Source organism: Scyliorhinus canicula, chromosome 23, assembly GCF_902713615.1.
Source record: "Scyliorhinus canicula chromosome 23, sScyCan1.1, whole genome shotgun sequence".
Taxonomy (NCBI): domain Eukaryota; kingdom Metazoa; phylum Chordata; class Chondrichthyes; order Carcharhiniformes; family Scyliorhinidae; genus Scyliorhinus; species Scyliorhinus canicula.
This window is the reverse complement of record NC_052168.1, coordinates 27,450,844-27,471,096: the sequence shown is the minus strand read 5'-3', so window position 1 is coordinate 27,471,096 and position 20,253 is coordinate 27,450,844. Positions and strand designations below refer to the sequence as shown.

Here is a 20,253-nt window from a genome sequence, read left to right as displayed (position 1 = left end):
GGGTTGGGCAACAAATGCTGGGTCTAGTCAGCGACACCCACAGGTTCAGGCAGCACGGTGGCACAGTGGTTAGCACTGCTGCTTCACCACACCGAGGTCCCAGGTTCGATCCCGGCCCTGGGTCACTGTCCGTGTGGAGTTTGCACATTCTCCCCGTGCCTGTGTGGGTTTCACCCCCACAACCCAAAGATGTGCAGGTTAGGTGGATTGGCCATGCTAAATTGCCCCTTAATTGGAAAAAAATAATAGGATATTCTAAATTTATAAAAACAAACATCATCCACCAATCAATTTTAAAAATAGCTGTTTTTAATCAGCGGTGATCAAGGTTTGGGGCGAGATTGCTGAACTGGGAAAAGGATTAAAATCAAATTGAAGGCAAACTGTGGGATTAACTTCTTTTTACAACATAGCCAGTCCTGACACGAAAGGAATTTTTTCATTTGGCGGAGGAACTCAGAGCTCGCAATATCTTCTTCTTCAACCAGGTACGGCAGAACTTCGATATTAAACTGCATTTTGGCGTTTCAAGTAGATTAAATTAATTTAATAATCTTTTATTGGGCAGCACGGTGGCACAGTGGTTAGCACTGCTGCCTCCCGTCGCCGAGGTCCCAGGTTCGATCCCGGCTCTGGGTCACTGTCCGTGTGGAGTTTGCACATTCTCCCCGTGTCTGTGTGGGTTTCGCCCCCCACAAAGCAAAGATGTGCAGGTTAGGTGGATTAGCCGCGCTAAATTGCCCCTTAATTGGAAAAAAAATAATTGGGTACTCTAAATTTAGTAAAAAAAATAATCTTTTATAAATGTGACTAACTCTGTCACTGCCTCAGTCTGTTGACATTGAGGGATTAAAGAAATGGTTTCCATTGCGGACAATCTGTAAAATTGTAAATCTGTAACATTTACAGAGCATCATTCACAACCTTCAGATCTCCCAAAGTGTTGTAGTGACAGTGGAGTATTTTGTTGGACTCACTGTTGTAAGACAGGCAACAGGGTGACTAACCTACACACCAAACTCCGACTAACACAAGGTAATGATCACATAATCAGTTTTTCTTTTTTAAAATAATTTTAGAGTACCCAATTAGTTTTTTCCAACTAAGGGGCAATTTAGCCAATCCACCTACCCTGCACATCTTTGCGTTGTGGGGGTGAAACCCACGCAGACACGGGGAGAATGTACAAACTCCACACGGACAGTGACCCAGAGCCGGGATCGAACCTGGGACCTCGGCGCCGTGAGGCAACAGTGCTAACCACTGTGCTGCCGTGCTGCCCATCAGTTTTTCTGATGTTGGGTGAAGGATAAATATTTGACAGGACACCAGAGAGATTTTCCCAGACCTCAAAATGGTGTCATTGGATCTTCAGCAACCACCTGAGTTGGCAGATCGGGGATGGTTCAGTATCACGTCAGAAAAAGGCGGTTCAAGAGTGAACACCACTTCAGTACTGACCCTCTGACAGTGCGGCACTCCCTCAGTACTGACCCTCTGACAGTGCGGCACTCCCTCAGCACTGACCCTCTGACAGTGCAGCACTCCCTCAGTACTGACCCTCTGACAGTGCGGCACTCCCTCAGTACTGACCCTCTGACAGGGCAGCACTCCCTCAGTACTGACCCTCTGACAGTGCGGCACTCCCTCAGTACTGACCCTCTGACAGTGCGGCACTCCCTCAGTACTGACCCTCTGACAGTGCAGCACTCCCTCAGTACTGACCCTCTGACAGTGCAGGCACTCCCTCAGTACTGACCCTCTGACAGTGCAGCACTCCCTCAGTACTGACCCTCTGACAGTGCAGCATTCCCTCAGTACTGACCCTCTGACAGTGCGGCACTCCCTCAGTACTGACCCTCTGACAGTGCAGCACTCCCTCAGTACTGACCCTCCCACAGTGCAGCACTCCCTCAGTACTGACCCTCTGACAGTGCAGCACTCCCTCAGTACTGACCCTCTGACAGTACATTTGATGAAGGTTGATTGCGGTGGAATATGAAACCTTGCTGCGTACTGAATTAAGGAAACCTCGATGAATGGTTATAGAGTCATAAAGTAAGATTTAACGGCCTCATCGTTCCTGATTTGGTGGTCGTCAAGATTGTTGAATACCATGAGACCTCTGACGGGATCCATGATGCTCGCAGCATCTCGCAGATTAATCCAAACCATTAGATTCATTTATATGTCTGCGCCATATTCTCCTGGGGCCCAGGAACTAACAACCTGCCCAGCGAAGCCTGGATCTTTAATATGGGTCCACACAAACATGGACCAGGCATAAATGGCACTGGGTCTTTCCCAGGCCATTGGAGTCCTTTGGGTGGAAGGGAACAGGGCAGGCTGGCCCCCTTGGCTCTCACTCTGGCCCCTGGGCACCTTGGCACTGCTGATGTGACCAGGTGATACTGTCAGGCTGGCAGGGTGCAGCCAGGATGGCCTGCTGCCAAGGTGGCATTGCCAAAGCTCTGGGCCTGAGGAGGGGGTGGGGAATTCCCATGAAAGGGGGACGAGGGGGCCAATGATGGGTTGGGGGGGGAGGGGGTAAAGGGCGGTGTATGAAAGAGCCTCATGAAGGTTGGTGAGACTAAGGATGGGGTCCTGAATGGGGAGAGGGCTAGACAGGGCGTGAGGGGGGTGGGGTGGCCTGAAAAGGGGGGGGGCCTCAGTGACCTCATAGCGGGATGTCCTCACTGGGGGAGGGGGGGGGGTAATGCCCATTTGTCTGGGGGGGTGAATTTGGCTGTGGGTGGGTGTGGGGGACCCTGAAGCTCACTGAGAGATCGAGGCACCCTTTCAAAATGGCGGCCAGATTTCCGAGGAGGCGGAGTCACCGGCAAGTTCAGCTCCCGGTGATGAAATCATTTCAAAGTGTGGGCTTGACCGGGGAAAAACTCCCCAATGCCCAAAAAGATGTCTAATTGTGGTTGAATAGAATGTGGATCTCACCCTAAAAGCCAGCAGGAAACAACCTGCCCAAAATGACACAGCGAGTGGGATTCTTCGGCCGCACCCGCCCGACGACTGGACCTTCCCGCCTGTGGTCAATGGGCCGTTACATGGTCTGCACCCCATCCGCAGCGATCCTGCGGTGGACACGGACGAAGATCTCAGCCCTTAGAAATGTTTTGGCTGAATCGCACGCACACAGTTAGAGTGGTCCACAGCACGGAAATGTCCTTCAGCCCTTCCCCTTTCCGCCAGTCAAAACAACCAGCTAACTATGCAAATCCAATTTCCCAGCACTTGGCCCATAGCCTTGGATATCTTGGCATCGCAAGAGAACATCTTTTTAAAAATAAATTTAGAGTACCCAATTATTTTTTCCAATTAAGTTTAGCGTGGCCAATCCACCTACCCTGCACGTGTTTGGGTTAGAACATAGAACAGTACAGCACAGAGCAGGCCCTTCGGCCCTCGATGTTGTGCCGAGCAATGATCACCCTACTTAAACCCACGTAACCCGTATACCCGTAACCCAACAACCCCCCCATTAACCTTACACTACGGGCAATTTAGCATGGCCAATCCACCTAACCCGCACATCTTTGGACTGTGGGAGGAAACCGGAGCACCCGGAGGAAACCCACGCACACGGGGAGGACGTGCAGACTCCACACAGACAGTGACCCAGCCGGGAATCGAACCTGGGACCCTGGAGCTGTGAAGCATTGATGCTAACCACCATGCTACCGTGAGGCCCCGTGAGGTTGTGGGGGTGAGACCCACGCAGACAGGGGGAGAATGTGCAAACTCCACACGGACACTGACCCAGGGCTGGGATTGAACCCGGGTCCTCAGCGCCGTAGGCAGCAATGCTAACCACTGTGCCACCGTGCTGCCCACAAGCGCACATCCAAATACTTCATAAATGTTACGCACAGGGCAGCACGGTGGCCTAGTGGTTAGCACAACCGCCTCACGGCGCTGAGGTCCCAGGTTCGATCCCGGCTCTGGGTCGCTGTCCGTGTGGAGTTTGCACATTCTCCCCGTGTCTGCGTGGGTTTCGCCCCCACAACCCAAAAATGTGCAGAGTAGGTGGATTGGCCACGCTAAATTGCCCCTTAATAGAAAAAATAATTGGGTAATCTAAATTTAAAAAAAAAAAAAAAAAAAAAAAAAAAATAAATGTTACGCAGGACTGTGGGTCCACCAGCCTTTCCGACAGTGAGTTCCAGACTCCCACCACCCTCTGGGTGAAAAGGTTTTCCCTCACATCCCCTCGAAACCTCCTGCCCCTCACCTTCAATCTCTGCCCCCTGGTCATTGACCCCTCCACCCAGGGGAAGGTTTCTTCCTGTCTACTCGGTCTACGCCCCTCAGAATCTTATCCATCTCAATCATGTCCCCCTCAATCTCATCTACTCCCAAGTAAAACAATCCCAGTCTATCCAATCTCTCTTCATAACTCAAACGCTCCAGCCCAGGCAACATCCTGGTAAATCCCCTCTGCACCCTTCCCAGTGGCTATCACATCCCTCCTGTTATGTGGATTCCAGAACTGCACACAATACTCTAGCTGTGGCATAACCAACGCTTTACACAGTTCCAGCATAACCTCCCTGCTCTTAAACTCTACGCCTTGGCTAATAAACGCAAGTATACCATCTGCCTTCTTAACCACTGTACCCACCTGCTCTGCTACCTTAAGGGACCAGTGTACATGCACAGCAAGGTCCCTCTGATCCTCAGTGCTTCCCAGAATTGGGATGCGTTCTCGTCCCTGTTTGTCCTGTGCAAATGCATCATCTCACACTTATCCAGGTTGAATTCCATTTGTCACTGATCAGCCCACTTATATCCTCCTGTAATCTCGACCACTTTGACTGGGGGGATGTGAATTGGCATTCCTGACCCAAGCTGTTTTATCAATTTGTGTTTCAGGGATTCGGTAGTTTGACCATGAACCGGGACACTATTGCCCTTCTGCTGAACCTATTTGCTGTGGCTCTCTCAGTCACGGCTGTGACCAGCACCTATTGGTATGTGGGGACACAGAAAGTGCCGAAACCCACCTGTACTCAGATCAGGACATCCGACTGTATCGCCCCACTGACTGCGGAGACTGACACCAACAGCAGCACAGGAAACAGCGAGTACAACTGGGAAATGGGAGACGACCGGTTTACCTTCCGATCATTCCACACAGGAATCTGGATATCCTGTGAAGAGAACATCACTGGGACAGGTCTGAGCATTAATTTGCAGACTGATTGTATCTGACATTGCAATGGAGAAAATCACTTGTCAAAGGAGTTGCCTTGAGGAGGTTTAATCATGTGACATTCTGAACATGTGACCCATTCGACCATGTGACACTCAATCACAATCCCCTGGTCCCCAGTCTCCCCAATGCCCAACCCACTGACGTTTCTGTGGTGATATACATCACTGTAGATACACAAGGGGTTAATGTAAGTACATGTAGACTAGCTAGACAGTAGAGGGAGCATCAGAGACATCACACACTCACCCAATAGGTCAGTAAGATAGGACACGGCCAATGGGCATTCAGGATATACACAGAGGTGACACGACCACAGGAGGGCATTACACCAACGGCAGCACGGTAGCATAGTGGTTAGCACAATGGCTTCACAGCTCCAGGGTCCCAGGTTCGATTCCGGCTTGGGTCACTGTCTGTGTGGAGTCTGCACATCCTCCCCGTGTCTGCGTGGGTTCCCTCCGGGAGCTCCGGTTTCCTCCCACAGTCCAAAGATGTGCAGGTTAGGTGGATTGGCCATGCTAAATTGCCCTTAGTGTCCAAAATTGCCCCTAGTGTTGGGTGGGGTTACTGTGTTATGGGGATAAGGTGGTGTTGACCTTGGGTAGGGTGCTCTTTCCAAGAGCCGGTGCAGGCTCAATGGGCCGAATGGCCTGCTTCTGCACTGTAAATTCTATATAAAGGACACCACACACATGATCTGCCTCTTTCCAGTGGAGACACTCAGTGAGTACAGACACAGGGTTGATTCAATATCACACCCACCACGTGGATTGTAGCAGACTGGTCCGTCAGTCTGAGTAGCTATAGAAGGATTAACAGTAGAGGCGAATCTGAGTAGGAGAATTGTAAATAGTTTAATAAACGTGTTGAAGTTATCTCCACGTCTGAACCTTCCTTTGTCAGAGTGAACATCAAGGAAGTAGCTTATGCTACGCCAAGAGCATAACAAGACAGTTCCCACCGTCTCCACCACCGATTCCTAACTCCACCCAATCTCCGACTCCACCCAGAGGTCATGTAGCGACGCTGATCATTTTGGGAACTCAATTTAACTTGAGCCTAGATCCTCGGCAGGTAACCCGTGTACCGTACTGAGAAAGGTTTGCACTGACGGATGTGCCATTCTTCAGATAAGATGTGAAGACAAGGCCCTCATCTGCTGCCTCAGCGCAACCCAGACCCTCTGACAGTGCAGCACTCCCTCAGTACTGACCCTCTGACAGTGCGGCACTCCCTCAGTACTGACCCTCTGACAGTGCAGCACTCCCTCAGTACTGACCCTCTGACAGTGCGGCACTCCCTCAGTACTGACCCTCTGACAGTGCGGCACTCCCTCAGTACTGACCCTCTGACAGTGCGGCACTCCCTCAGTACTGACCCTCTGACAGTGCGGCACTCCCTCAGTACTGACCCTCTGTCAGTGTGGCGCTCCCTCAGTACTGACTCTCTGACAGTGCAGCACTCCCTCAGTACTGACCCTCTGACAGTGCGGCACTCCCTCAGTACTGACCCTCTGACAGTGCGGCACTCCCTCAGTACTGACCCTCTGATGGTGCAGCACTCCCTCAGTACTGACCCACTGACAGTGCAGCGCTCCCTCAGTACTGACCCTCTGACAGTGCGACACTCCCTCAGTACAGACCCTCTCATAGTGCGGCACTCCCTCAGTACTGACCCTCTGACAGTGCAGCACTCCCTCAGTACTGACCCTCTGACAGTGCAGCACTCCCTCAGTACTGACCCTCTGACAGTGCGGCACTCCCTCAGTACAGACCCTCTGACAGTGCGGCACTCCCTCAGTACTGACCCTCTGACAGTGCAGCACCCCCTCAGTACTGACCCTCTGACAGTGCGGCACTCCCTCAGTACTGACCCTCTGATGGTGCAGCACTCCCTCAGTACTGACCCTCTCATAGTGCAGCACTCCCTCAGTACTGACCCTCTGACAGTGCGGTACTCCCTCAGTACTGACCCTCTCATAGTGCGGCACTCCCTCAGTACTGACCCTCTGACAGTGCAGCACTCCCTCAGTACTGACCCTCTCATAGTGCGGCACTCCCTCAGTACTGACCCTCTGACAGTGCGGTACTCCCTCAGTACTGACCCTCTCATAGTTCAGCGCTCCCTCAGTATTGACCCTCTGACAGTGCAGCACTCCCTCAGTACTGACCCTCTGACAGTGCGGCACTCCCTCAGTATTGACCCTCTGACAGTGCAGCACTCCCTCAGTACTGACCATCTGACAGTGCAGCACTCCCTCAGTACTGACCCTCTGACAGTGCGGCACTCCCTCAGTACTGACCCTCTGACAGTGCAGCGCTCCCTCAGTACTGACTCTCTGGCAGTGCAGCGCTTCCTCAGTACTGACCCTCTGACAGTGCCGCACTCCCTCAGTACTGACCCTCTGACAGTGCGGCGGTCCCTCAATACTGACCTTCTGGTAGTGCAGCGCTTCCTCAGTACTGACCCTCTGACAGTGCAGCACTCCCTCAGTACCGACCCTCTGACAGTGCAGCACTCCCTCAGTACTGACCCTCTCATAGTGCGGCACTCCCTCAGTACTGACCCTCTGACAGTGCAGCACTCCCTCAGTACTGACCCTCTGACAGTGCAGCACTCCCTCAGTACTGACCCTCTGACAGTGCAGCACTCCCTCAGTACTGACCCTCTGACAGTGCGGCACTCCCTCAGTACTGACCCTCTGACAGTGCAGCGCTCCCTCAGTACTGACTCTCTGGCAGTGCAGCGCTTCCTCAGTACTGACCCTCTGACAGTGCCGCACTCCCTCAGTACTGACCCTCTGACAGTGCAGCACTCCCTCAGTACTGACCGTCTGACAGTGCGGCGCTCCCTCAGTACTGACTCTCTGGTAGTGCAGCGCTTCCTCAGTACTGACCCTCTGACAGTGCGGCACTCCCTCAGTACTGACCCTCTGACAGTGCAGCACTCCGTCAGTACTGTCCTTCTGACAGTGCAGCACTCCCTCAGTACTGACCCTCTGACAGTGCGGCACTCCCTCAGTACTGACCCTCTGACAGTGCAGCACTCCCTCAGTACTGACCCTCTGATGGTGCAGCACTCCCTCAGTACTGACCCTCTGACAGTGCAGCCCCCCGGGTTGCTGCTGAGACTGACCACCCTCTACCTCTCCGCCAGGAAATGGAGAAAGGGCTGCCACGGCCGAAAGAACCCCTGTACCGACTCCCTCAGGGCAAACCTCATCCTCTCCAACTTGATGAACCCGGCCATGCCGTTGACCCAGGCCTCCGAACTCGGGGGCCGTGTATCCCTCCACTGTAACAGAATCCTGCGCCGGGCTACTAGAGACGCAAAGGCCAGAATGCCGGCCTCTCTCGCCTCCTGCACTCCCGGCTCCGAAGCTACCCCAAAGATCACGAGCCCCCAGCCCAGCCTGACCCTCGACCCGACCACTTCCGACAAAGTCCCCGCCACCCCCTTCCAAAACCCCTCCAAGGCCGGACAAGCCCAGAACATATGGGTGTGGTTCGCTGGGCCTCCCGAACACTTCCCGCACCCGTCTTCCCCTCCGAAGGACCGGCTCATCCTGGCCCTTGTCATGTGAGCCCTATGCAGCACCTTCAGCTGAATTAGGCTGAGCCGTGCGCAAGAAGAGGACGAGTTCACCCTCCCCAGGGCATCCGCCCATGTCCGATCATCGATCTCCTCCCCAGCTCCTCCTCCCACTTCGCTTTCAGCTCTTCACCGAGGCCTCCTCCTCCTGAATCAGCTGGTAAATAGCCGCAATCCTCCCCTCACCGACCCACGTCCCCGAGAGCACCCTGTCCTGCACCCCCCTCGGCGGCAGCCGCGGAAACTCCGCCACCTGCCGCTTAACAAAGTCCCTGATCTACATATACCTGAAAGCGTTCCCAGGGGGGAGGCCCCACTTCCCCTCCAACTCCTCTAAAGTCGCAAACTTCCCATCGAGGAAAAGGTCCCCCATCCGCCTGGTGCCTGCCTTATGCCAACTCAAAAACCCACCATCCATTCTCCCTGGTGCAAACCGGTGATTGCCCCGTATCGGGGCACAAACTGAGGCCTTCACTTCCCCCCTATGCCGCCTCCACTACCCCCAAATTTTGAGGGACACCACCACTACCAGACTCGTGGAATATCTTGCCGGGGGGAGCGGAAGCTGGTCCGTCACCAATGCCCCCAAACTCGTGCCCACACAGGACGCCACCTCCAACCTCTTCCATGCTGCACCCTCCCCCTCCGTCACCCACCTGTGAATCATTGCCACATTCGCAGCCCAGTAATACCCACACAGGTTGGGCAGCGCCAAACCACCCACCTCGCTCCAGGAATACCCTCCTTACTCTCAGGGCCTTCCGCGTCCACACAAACCCCAGAATATTCTTATTCACCCTTTTGAAAAAAGCCTTTGGGATCAACATGGGGAGGCATTGGAAAAGAAACAAAAACCTCGGGAGCACCGTCATCTTAATCGACTAGACCCTGCACGCCAACGAAAGCGGTAGCGCGTCCCACTTCCTAAACTCCTCCTCCATCTGCCCCACCAACCTCGAAAAGTTAAGCCTATGCATGGCCCCCCAGGTCCTAGCCACCTGGACCCCAAGACATCTAAAGCTCCTCTCCGCTTTCTCCCCTATCTCCCTCTCCTGGTCCCCCGGGTGCAGCACAAACAGCTCACTTTTCCCCACATTGAGCTTGTAGCCGAAAAATTCCCAAATTCCCCGAGTATCTTCAACACCTCTGGCAGCCCACCCCACCCCCTCCGGATCCGCGATGTACAACAGTAAATAGTCTGCTTACAAAGACAACTGGTGCTCCCCCCCCCCCCCCCCCCCGCACAATCCCCCTCCTCGAGTCCCTCAGCACCATGGCCAAGGGCTCAATCGCTAACGCGAAGAGCAGGAGAGACAAGGGGCACCCCTGCCTCGTCCCCCGGGAAAGCCGAAAGTCCGCCGACCTCCTCCCATTCGTCACCACACTCGCTACCGGGGAGCTGTACAGCAACCGCACCCAGCTGATGAATCCCTCACCAAACCCAAACCTCCTCAACACCTCCCACAGGTAACTCCACTCCACCCTATCAAAAGCTTTCTCCGCATCCATGGACGCCACTATTTCTGCCTCCCCAGCCGCCTGCGCCATCATCATAACATTCAGGAGCCTCCGCACGTTGGCATTCAGTTGTCTCCCCTTTACAAACCCCGTTTGATCCTCATGAATCACCGTCGGGGCCACATCCTCCACCCTCCTGGACAGCACCTTTGCCAACAACTTGACATCTACGTTAAGGAGCGAGATCGGCCAATAGGAACCGGACTGAAGGGGTCCTTGTCCCGCTTCAGGATCAAAGAGATGATTGCCCTGGACATCGTCGGAGGCGGAGCCCCCCCTCAGTCGCCTCGTTCAGGGTCCTTACAAGCAGAGGGCCCAGCAGATCTGAAAACTTCTTGTAAAATTCCACCGGGAACCCGTCAGGCCCCGGAGCTTTCCCTGTCTGCATACTTCCCAATGCTACCACCAGCTCCTCCAACTCGACTGGGGCCCCCAGACCCTCCACCCGCTCATCCTCTACACTCTAGGGAACTCCAGCCTATCCAGAAAGCGGTCCATCCCGCCCACCTCCCTAGGGGGCACCGTCCGGTACAGCCCCTCGTAAAAGGATCTGAACACCCCATTAACGTCCCTGCCACCCCGCACCAAGTTCCCTCCTGCATCTGTGACTCCCCCCATCTCTCTCGCTGCCTCCCGCTTCCGGAGCTGGTGGGCCACTATCCGACTTGCCTTCTCCCCGGACTCAGATACCGCCCCCTGTGCCCTCCTCCACTGCGTCTCCGCCTTCCGGGTGGTCAGTATATCGAACTCCGCTTGGAGACTGCGACGCTTCCTCAAAAGCCCCTCCTCCGGGACATCCGCATACCTCCTGTCCCCCCTTACCATTTCCTCCACCAACCTCTCCCTCTCAACCCTCGCCCCCCCTCTCCCTGTGCGGCCGAATAGATATCAGCTCCCCTCTAACCACCGCCTTCAGCGCTTCCCAAACCACCCCAACTTGCACCTCCCCGTTATCATTAGCTTCCAAATACCCCTCTATGCCCCTCCGGACCCGCCCACACACTTCCTCCTCTGCCAGAGGCCCCACATCTAGCCCCCATAGCGGGCGCTAATCCTTCCCCTCCCCCAGCTCCAGGTCCACCGAGTGTGGAGCGTGGTCAGATATAATTATCGCCGAATACTCCGCCCCCACCACTCTCGGGATTAGCGCCCGGCTGAGAACAAAAAAGTCAATCCGGGAATAGGCCTTGTGGACATGGGAGAGAAAGGAGAACTCCCTACCCCCCCCCCCCCCCCCCGGCTTCAAAAACCTCCAAGGGTCTACCCCTCCCATCTGATCCATAAACCCCCTCAGCACCGAGGCCGCTGCCGGCCTCCTGCCCGTCCTAGACTTCGAACGATCCAGAGGTGGATCCAACACCGTGTTAAAGTCCCCACCCAGGATCAATCTCCCTGTCTCCAGGTCTGGGATCAGGCCCAGCATGCGCTGCATGAAGCCCGCATCATCCCAGTTGGGGGCGGACACATTGACCAGGACCACCCGCTCCCCCTGAAGTCTCCCACTCACCATCACATATCTACCTGCGCTGTCCGCCACCACATTAGACGCAACGAACGACAAGCTCTTCCCGACTAAGATCGCCACCCCTCGATTCTTCGCATCCAGCCCCGAGTGAAACACATGTCCCACCCAGCCTCTTCTCAGCCTCACCTGATCCGCCACCTTAAGGTGCGTCTCCTGGAGCATAGCTACGTCCGCTCCCAGCCCCCTCAGGTGTGTCAAGGCCCGGGATCGCTTCACCGGTCCATTCAGCCCCTCACCTTCCATGTGACCAGCCGAATCTGGGGGGTCTTCCCCCTCCCTCTGCGCCGATCAGCCATAGCTCTCCCTCGGCTCACCACGTGTCCAGGGAACCCCCCAGGCCCGTTCCCCATGGTGGCAGCGCCCCCCTTCATTAGCCGTTTCCCTACGGCCCCTGCAGCAGCAACCCGATACCCCCCCTCCCCTATCCCCCCCCCCCCCCCCCCCCCCCCCCCGGAGCCAGGCTGAACATTTCCCATTAACCACCACCCTTTGTCTTCCAGCTAGCCAATTTCTGATCCAAACTGCTAAATCACCCTGAATCCCCAGCCTCCGTATTTTCTGCAATAGCCTACCGTGGGGAACCTTATCAAACGCTTTACTGAAATGGCCACAACATCGAAGTCCCAGGTACCAACCCATCCCGTAATTTCACCCATCGTATTCCGGATGCTCCTGGCATTGAAGTAGACGCAGTTTAAACCACCTTCCTTCCTGCCGGTACACTCCTGCAACTTTGAAACCTTACTCATGACCTCACTACTCTCAACCTCTTATGTACTGGAGCTACAATTCAGGTCCCCAATCCCCTGCTGAACTAGTTTAAACCCTCCTGAAGAGCATTATCAAATTCACCCCCCCCAGGATATTAGTACCCCTCTGGTCCAGGTGTAGACCATCCCGTTTGTAGAGGTCCCACCTACCCCAGAATGAGCCCCAATTATTCAGGAATCTGAAACCCTCCCTCCTTCACCATCCCTGTAGCCACGTGTTCAACTGCTCTCTGTCCCTATTCCTCGTCTCGCTAGCACGTGGCACAAGTAACAACCCAGAGATAATAACTCTGTTTGTCCTAGATCTAAGTTTCCACCCTAGCCTGAATTCCTGCCTTACATCCCTATCCCTTTTCCTACCTATGTCGTTGGTACCTATGTGGACCACGACTTGGGGCTGCTCCCCCTCCCCCTTAAGGATCCCGAAAACATGATTCGAGACATCACGGACCCTGGCACCTGGGAGGCAACACACCAACCGCGAGTCTCTCTCGCTCCCACAGAATCTCCTGTCTATCCCCCTAACTATGGAGTCTCCAATGACGAATCTCTACTCCTCTCCCCCCTTCCCTTCTGAGCAACAGGGACAGACTCTGTGCCAGAGATCTGTACCCCATGGCTTACCCCTGGTAAGCCCCCCCCCCCCCACCAGTATCCAAAGCGGTATTACTTGTTACTAAGGGGAACGACCACAGGGAATCCCTGTACTGACTGCTTCCTCCCAGCCCCTCCCACCATCACCCATCTATCTTTATTCTTTGGAGTAACTACATCCCTGAAGCTTCTATCTATGACCACCTCTGCCTCCCGAATGATCCGAAGTTCATCTAGCTCCAGCTCCAGTTCCCAAACCCGGTTTCTGAGGGGCTGGAGATGGGTGCACTTCCCACAGATGAAATCAGCAGGGACACTGACGGCGTCCCTCACCTCAAACTTTCTGCAGGAGGAGTATTGTACTGCCTTCCCTGCCATAGGGGGAAAGTTTAAGGGAGATGTAAGTGGAAAGTTTTTTACGCAGAGGGTGGTGGGTGCCTGGAACGCTTTACCAGCGGAGGTGGTAGAGGCGGGCACGATAGCATCATTTAAGAGGCATCTAGACAGGTATATGAACGGGCGGGAACAGAGGGAAGTAGACCTTGGAAAATAGGAGACAGGTCTAGATAAAGGATCTGGATTGACACAGGCTGGGGGGGCCGAAGGGCCTGTTCCTGTGCTGTAATTTTCTTTGTTCTCTTTATCCCCTCTAGATAAAACAAGAAATAGAAAGGAAGAGCTTACCTGATATTCACTCAACCCCTTAGGTTAGAGGAGGTGGAAGGGTGGGGACACTAAAAGTGTAGTGTCTCGGGTTTAGCAACCGCCCAACTTATATACAGGTACTAACAAATCTTCCCAGAAATCCCCACGGCCGACTTCCTGCAGCTCTAAAGGGAAGTTAATTTAAAGGTTAAACTCACCTTCCCGATAGGCCCCTGCTCCCGCCGAAAATCTGGAGGTCGTTCCTGCTGTAGTACTGACCCTCTGACAGTGCGGCACTCCCTCAGTACTGACCCTCTGACAGTGCAGCACTCCCTCAGTACTGACCCTCTGACAGTGCGGCACTCCCTCAGTACTGACCCTCTGACAGTGCAGCATTCCCTCAGTACTGACCCTCTGACAGTGCGGCACTCCCTCAGTACTGACCCTCTGACAGTGCGGCACTCCCTCAGTACTGACCCTCTGACAGTGCGGCACTCCCTCAGTACTGACCCTCTGACAGTGCGGCACTCCCTCAGTACTGACCCTCTGACAGCAGCGCTCCCTCAGTACTGACCCTCTGACAGTGCGGCACTCCCTCAGTACTGACCCTCTGACAGTGCGGCGCTCCCTCAGTACTGACCCTCTGACAGGGCAGCACTCCCTCAGTACTGACCCCCTGACAGTGCAGGACTCCCTCAGTACTGACCCTCTGACAGTGCGGCACTCCCTCAGTACTGACCCTCTGACAGTGCGGCACTCCCTCAGTACTGACCCTCTGACAGTGCGGCACTCCCTCAGTACTGACCCTCTGACAGTGCGGCACTCCCTCAGTACTGACCCTCTGACAGCAGCGCTCCCTCAGTACTGACCCTCTGACAGTGCGGCACTCCCTCAGTACTGACCCTCTGACAGTGCGGCGCTCCCTCAGTACTGACCCTCTGACAGGGCAGCACTCCCTCAGTACTGACCCTCTGACAGTGCGGCACTCCCTCAGTACTGACCCTCCCTCAGTGCGGCACTCCCTCAGTACTGACCCTCTGACAGTGCGGCACTCCCTCAGTACTGACCCTCTGACAATGCGGCACTCCCTCAGTACTGACCGTCTGACAGTGCAGCACTCCCTCAGTACTGACTCTCTGACAGTGCAGCACTCCCTCAGTACTGACCCTCTGACAGTGCAGCACTCCCTCAGTACTGACCCTCTGACAGTGCAGCACTCCCTCAGTACTGACCTCTCTGACAGTGCAGCACTCCCTCAGTACTGACCCTCTGACAGTGCGGCACTCCCTCAGTACTGACCCTCTGACAGTGCAGCATTCCCTCAGTACTGACCCTCCCACAGTGCGGCACTCCCTCAGTACTGACCCTCTGACAGTGCAGCACCCCCTCAGTACTGACCCTCTGACAGTGCGGCACTCCCTCAGTACTGACCCTCTGACAATGCAGCGCTCCCTCAGTACTGACCCTCTGACAGTGCAGCACTCCCTCAGTACTGACCCTCTGACAATGCAGCGCTCCCTCAGTACTGACCCTGTGACAGTGCGGCACTCCCTCAGTACTGACCCTCTGACAGTGCGGCACTCCCTCAGTACTGACCCTCTGACAGTGTGGCACTCCCTCAGTACTGACCCTCTGACAGTGCAGCTCCCTCAGTACTGACCCTCAGACAGTGTGGCACTCCCTCAGTACTGACCCACTGACAGTGCGGCACTCCCTCAGTACTGACCCTCTGACAGTGCGGCACTCCCTCAGTACTGACCCTCTGACAGTGCGGCACTCCCTCAGTACTGACCATCTCACAGTGCGGCACTCCCTCAGTACTGACCCTCTGACAGTGCAGCACTCCCTCAGTACTGACCCTCTGACAGTGCGGCACTCCCTCAGTACTGACCCTCTGACAGTGCGGCACTCCCTCAGTACTGACACTCTGACAGTGCGGCACTCCCTCAATACTGACCCTCTGACAGTGCGGCACTCCCTCAGTACTGACCATCTCACAGTGCGGCACTCCCTCAGTACTGACCCTCTGACAGTGCGGCACTCCCTCAGTACTGACCCTCTGACAGTGCGGCACTCCCTCAGTACTGACCCTCTGACAGTGCGGCACTCCCTCAGTACTGACCCTCTGACAGTGCAGCGCTCCCTCAGTACTGACCATCTCACAGTGCGGCACTCCCTCAGTACTGACCCTCTGACAGTGCGGCACTCCCTCAGTACTGACCCTCTGACAGTGCGGCACTCCCTCAGTACTGACCCTCCCACAGTGCAGCACTCCCTCAGTACTGACCCTCTGACAGTGCAGCACTCCCTCAGTACTGACCCTCTGACAGTGAGGCACCCCCTCAGTACTGACCCTCTGACAGTGCAGCACTCCCTCAGTACTGACCCTCTGACAGTGCGGCACCCCCTCAGTACTGACCCTCTGACAGTGCGGCACTCCCTCAGTACTGACCCTCTGACAGTGCTGCACTCCCTCAGTACTGACCCTCTGACAGTGCAGCACTCCCTCAGTACTGACCCCCTGACAGTGCGGCGCTCCCTCAGTGCTGACCCTCTGACAGTGCAGCACTCCCTCAGCACTGACCCTCTGACAGTGCGGCACTCCCTCAGTACTGACCCTCTGACAGTGCAGCACTCGCTCAGTACTGACCCTCTGACAGTGCAGCACTCGCTCAGTACTGACCCTCTGACAGTGCAGCACTCGCTCAGTACTGACCCTCTGACAGTGCAGCACTCGCTCAGTACTGACCCTCTGACAGTGCAGCACTCCCTCAGTACTGACTCTCTGACAGTGCAGCACTCCCTCAGTACTGACCCTCTGATAATGCGGCACTCCCTCAGTACTGACCCTCTGACAGTGCGGCACTCCCTCAGTACTGACCCTCTGACAGTGCAGCACTCCCTCAGCACTGACCCTCTGACAGTGCGGCACTCCCTCAGTACTGACCCTCTGACAGTGCAGCACTCCCTCAGTACTGACCCTCTGACAGTGCAGCACTCCCTCAGTACTGACCCTCTGACAGTGCGGCACTCCCTCAGTACTGACCCTCTGACAGTGCAGCACTCCCTCAGTACTGACCCTCTGACAGTGCAGCACTCGCTCAGTACTGACCCTCTGACAGTGCGGCACTCCCTCAGTACTGACCCTCTGACAGTGCGACACTCCCTCAGTACCGACCCTCTGACAGTGCAGCACTCGCTCAGTACTGACCCTCTGACAGTGCGGCACTCCCTCAGTACTGACCCTCTGACAGTGCGGCACTCCCTCAGTACTGACCCTCTGACAGTGCGGCACTCCCTCAGTACTGACCCTCTGACAGTGCGGCACTCCCTCAGTACTGACCCTCTGACAGTGCGGCACTCGCTCAGTACTGACCCTCTGACAGTGCGGCACTCCCTCAGTACTGACCCTCTGACAGTGCGGTGCTCCCTCAGTACTGACCCTCTGACAGTGCGGCACTCCCTCAGTACTGACCCTCTGACAGTGCGGCTCCCTCAGTACTGACCCTCTGACAGTGCAGCACTCCCTCAGTACTGACCCTCTGACAGTGCAGCATTCCCTCAGTACTGACCCTCTGACAGTGCAGCACTCCCTCAGTATTGTCCCTCTGACAGTGTGGCACTCCCTCAGTACTGACCCTCTGACAGTGCAGCACTCCCTCAGTACTGACCCTCTGACAGTGCAGCACTCCCTCAGTACTGACCCTCTGACAGTGCGGCACTCCCTCAGTACTGACCCTCTGACAGTGCAGCACTCCCTCAGTACTGACCCTCTGACAGTGCGGCACTCCCTCAGTACTGACCCTCTGACAGTGCGGCTCCCTCAGTACTGACCCTCTGACAGTGCAGCACTCCCTCAGTACTGACCCTCTGACAGTGCGGCTCCCTCAGTACTGACCCTCTCACAGTGCAGCACTCCCTCAGTACTGACCCACTGACAGTGCGGCACTCCCTCAGTACTGACCCTCTGACAGTGCAGCACTCCCTCAGTACTGACCCTCTGACAGTGCAGCACTCGCTCAGTACTGACCCTCTGACAGTGCAGCACTCACTCAGTACTGACCCTCTGACAGTGCAGCATTCCCTCAGTACTGACCCTCTGACAGTGCAGCACTCCCTCAGTACTGACCCTCTGACAGTGCGGCACTCCCTCAGTACTGACCCTCTGACAGTGCAGCACTCCCTCAGTACTGACCCTCTGACAGTGTGGCACTCCCTCAGTACTGACCCTCTGACAGTGCGGCTCCCTCAGTACTGACCCTCTGACAGTGCAGCACTCCCTCAGTACTGACCCTCTGACAGTGCGGCTCCCTCAGTACTGACCCTCTCACAGTGCAGCACTCCCTCAGTACTGACCCACTGACAGTGCGGCACTCCCTCAGTACTGACCCTCTGACAGTGCAGTACTCCCTCAGTACTGGGTGGGTGTCTTACGGGGAAAGATTGGACAGGCTTGGCATATACCTACTGGAGTTTAGAAGAGTGAGAGGTGACTTGATTGAACCATAGAAGACTGAGAGTTATTCACAGGGTGGAATGTGGAGAGGATGCTTCCTCCTGTGGGAGAATCTAGAACTGGGGGTTACTGTTTAGAAATAAAGGGGGTCACCCATTAAAGACAGAGATGAGGAGACGTTTTGTCAGAAGGTGGTGAGTTACTGGGACTCTGTCGAAAGGTAGCGGAAACAGTCTTTGAATATTTTTAAGGCAGTGCTAGACAGATTCTTGATCAGCAAGGGGGTGATCATAAATAATCAGTTATTTTTAAACTCACAAAAAGCATGCTGCTGGAAATGGGACAATCATTCTGAGGGTAAGAAAACACACTCCCGTCCTTTTGCATACAGGGAAATACACAATGAACAGTAGGCCGCTAGGAAATACAGAGGACCAGAGTGACCTCGGGGTGCATGTCCATAGATCCCTGAAGACAGCAGGTCAGGTAGATAAGGTGGTTAAGAAGGTTTATGGAATTCTTGCCTTTATTATCCGATGATGTGGAGATGCCGGCGTTGGACTGGGGTGAGCACAGTAAGAAGTCTGACAACACCAGGTTAGAGTCCAACAGGTTTGTTTCAAACACAAGCTTTCGGAGCGCAGCTCCTTCCTCAGGTTAATACTTTATTATCCGAGGCATAGAATATAATAGCGGGGAGGTTATGATGGAGCTGCATAAAACGCTTGTTAGGCCACAGCTGGAGTACTGTGTGGGGTTCTGGCCACCACACTATAGGAAGGATGCGATTGTGCTGGAGATGGTGTAGAGGAGATTCACCAGGGTGTTGCCTGGGCTGGGGTGTTTCAGTTATGAAGAGAGGCTGGTTAAGCTGGGGTTGTTTTCCTTGGAGCAGAGAAGGCTGAGGGGGGACCTGATTGAGGTACAAAATTCTGAAGAATATAGACAGGGTGGATAGGAAAGAACATTTCCCCTTAGAGGAGGGGTCAATAACCAGGCAGCGTAGATTTGAGGTAAGGGGCAGGAGGTTTCGAGGGGATTTGAGGACAATATTTTTCACCCAGAGGGTGGTGGGAATCTGAAAGGGTGGTGGAGGCGGGAACCCTTACAACGTTTGAGAAATATTTAGATGAGCACTTGAGACGCCGCAGTATTTAATGTTATGGGGCAAGTGCTGGAAAATGGGATTAGATTAGATAGGCGTTTGAAGGCCGGTGTGGATACGATGAGCCGCAGAACTTCCGTGCTGTAAGACTCTCTGACTTTGTAAGTGTATTGATCGGGGGTCGGCAGGAATGTGGCATTGAGATTACAATCAGAACGCCATGATCTTATTGAATGGCAGAACAGGCTCAAAGGGCCGAGTGGCCTCTGGTCTGGCCTAGTTTCTTCTGGTCTGCCGATACTTTTCCCTCTTATCCATCTTCTCTTTAACGGCATCAATTCTGTTCCTCAATGTGGGAACAGTGAGTGCAGGTTCACAATAGTAAGCCTCTGTTTATGCGATTAAGCGATTTTATCTTTCATAAAGAATGAAAAACGCTGTAAAATGAGAAGATTAATAACTGGGTCACAGTGTTCAAGGTAAAGATTTTTTTAAAAACCTGAAATTGTTATATTACTTGTTTGTAATATGTCGTTACTCTGTGCTGTACTTCCGGAATAGTCTGATGGTTTGATTTCAACAAAACTACCAATCTTCAATTCAAAGCAAAATAGATTTAATGAATAACAAATTAAATACTAATGAGTTTGTTCACTCTTACAGAACTATAACTGGTGATAAAGTAAATCAGAATACGTATTAACTATATTTAACTATAAGTATTAACTATGCTATATCTCTAACTACTCTCTGGTCACTCCTGGTTCAAAGAGACCCAAGATCCTTTGAGTTCACTTATTTATACATGAGTCTAGTGCT

At 54.3% G+C, this 20,253-nt stretch overlaps 1 protein-coding gene across 3 annotated transcripts in view; it reads left to right on the top strand.

The window, feature by feature from the left end:
* The window catches only part of LOC119956577 (germ cell-specific gene 1-like protein), a 44,640-nt gene that overhangs the window by 5,569 nt on the left and 18,818 nt on the right, over positions 1–20,253 (top strand). For 2 of the 3 annotated variants that reach the window (XM_038783896.1, XM_038783893.1), the window contains exons 2-3: positions 414–488; positions 4,888–5,191. In XM_038783896.1, coding sequence (XP_038639824.1) covers positions 4,906–5,191 — 286 coding nt within the window. In that variant the 5' untranslated portion in view covers positions 414–488; positions 4,888–4,905. The remainder of the gene's footprint in view (positions 1–413; positions 489–4,887; positions 5,192–20,253) is intronic. The other variant, XM_038783894.1, reaches the window with a different exon arrangement.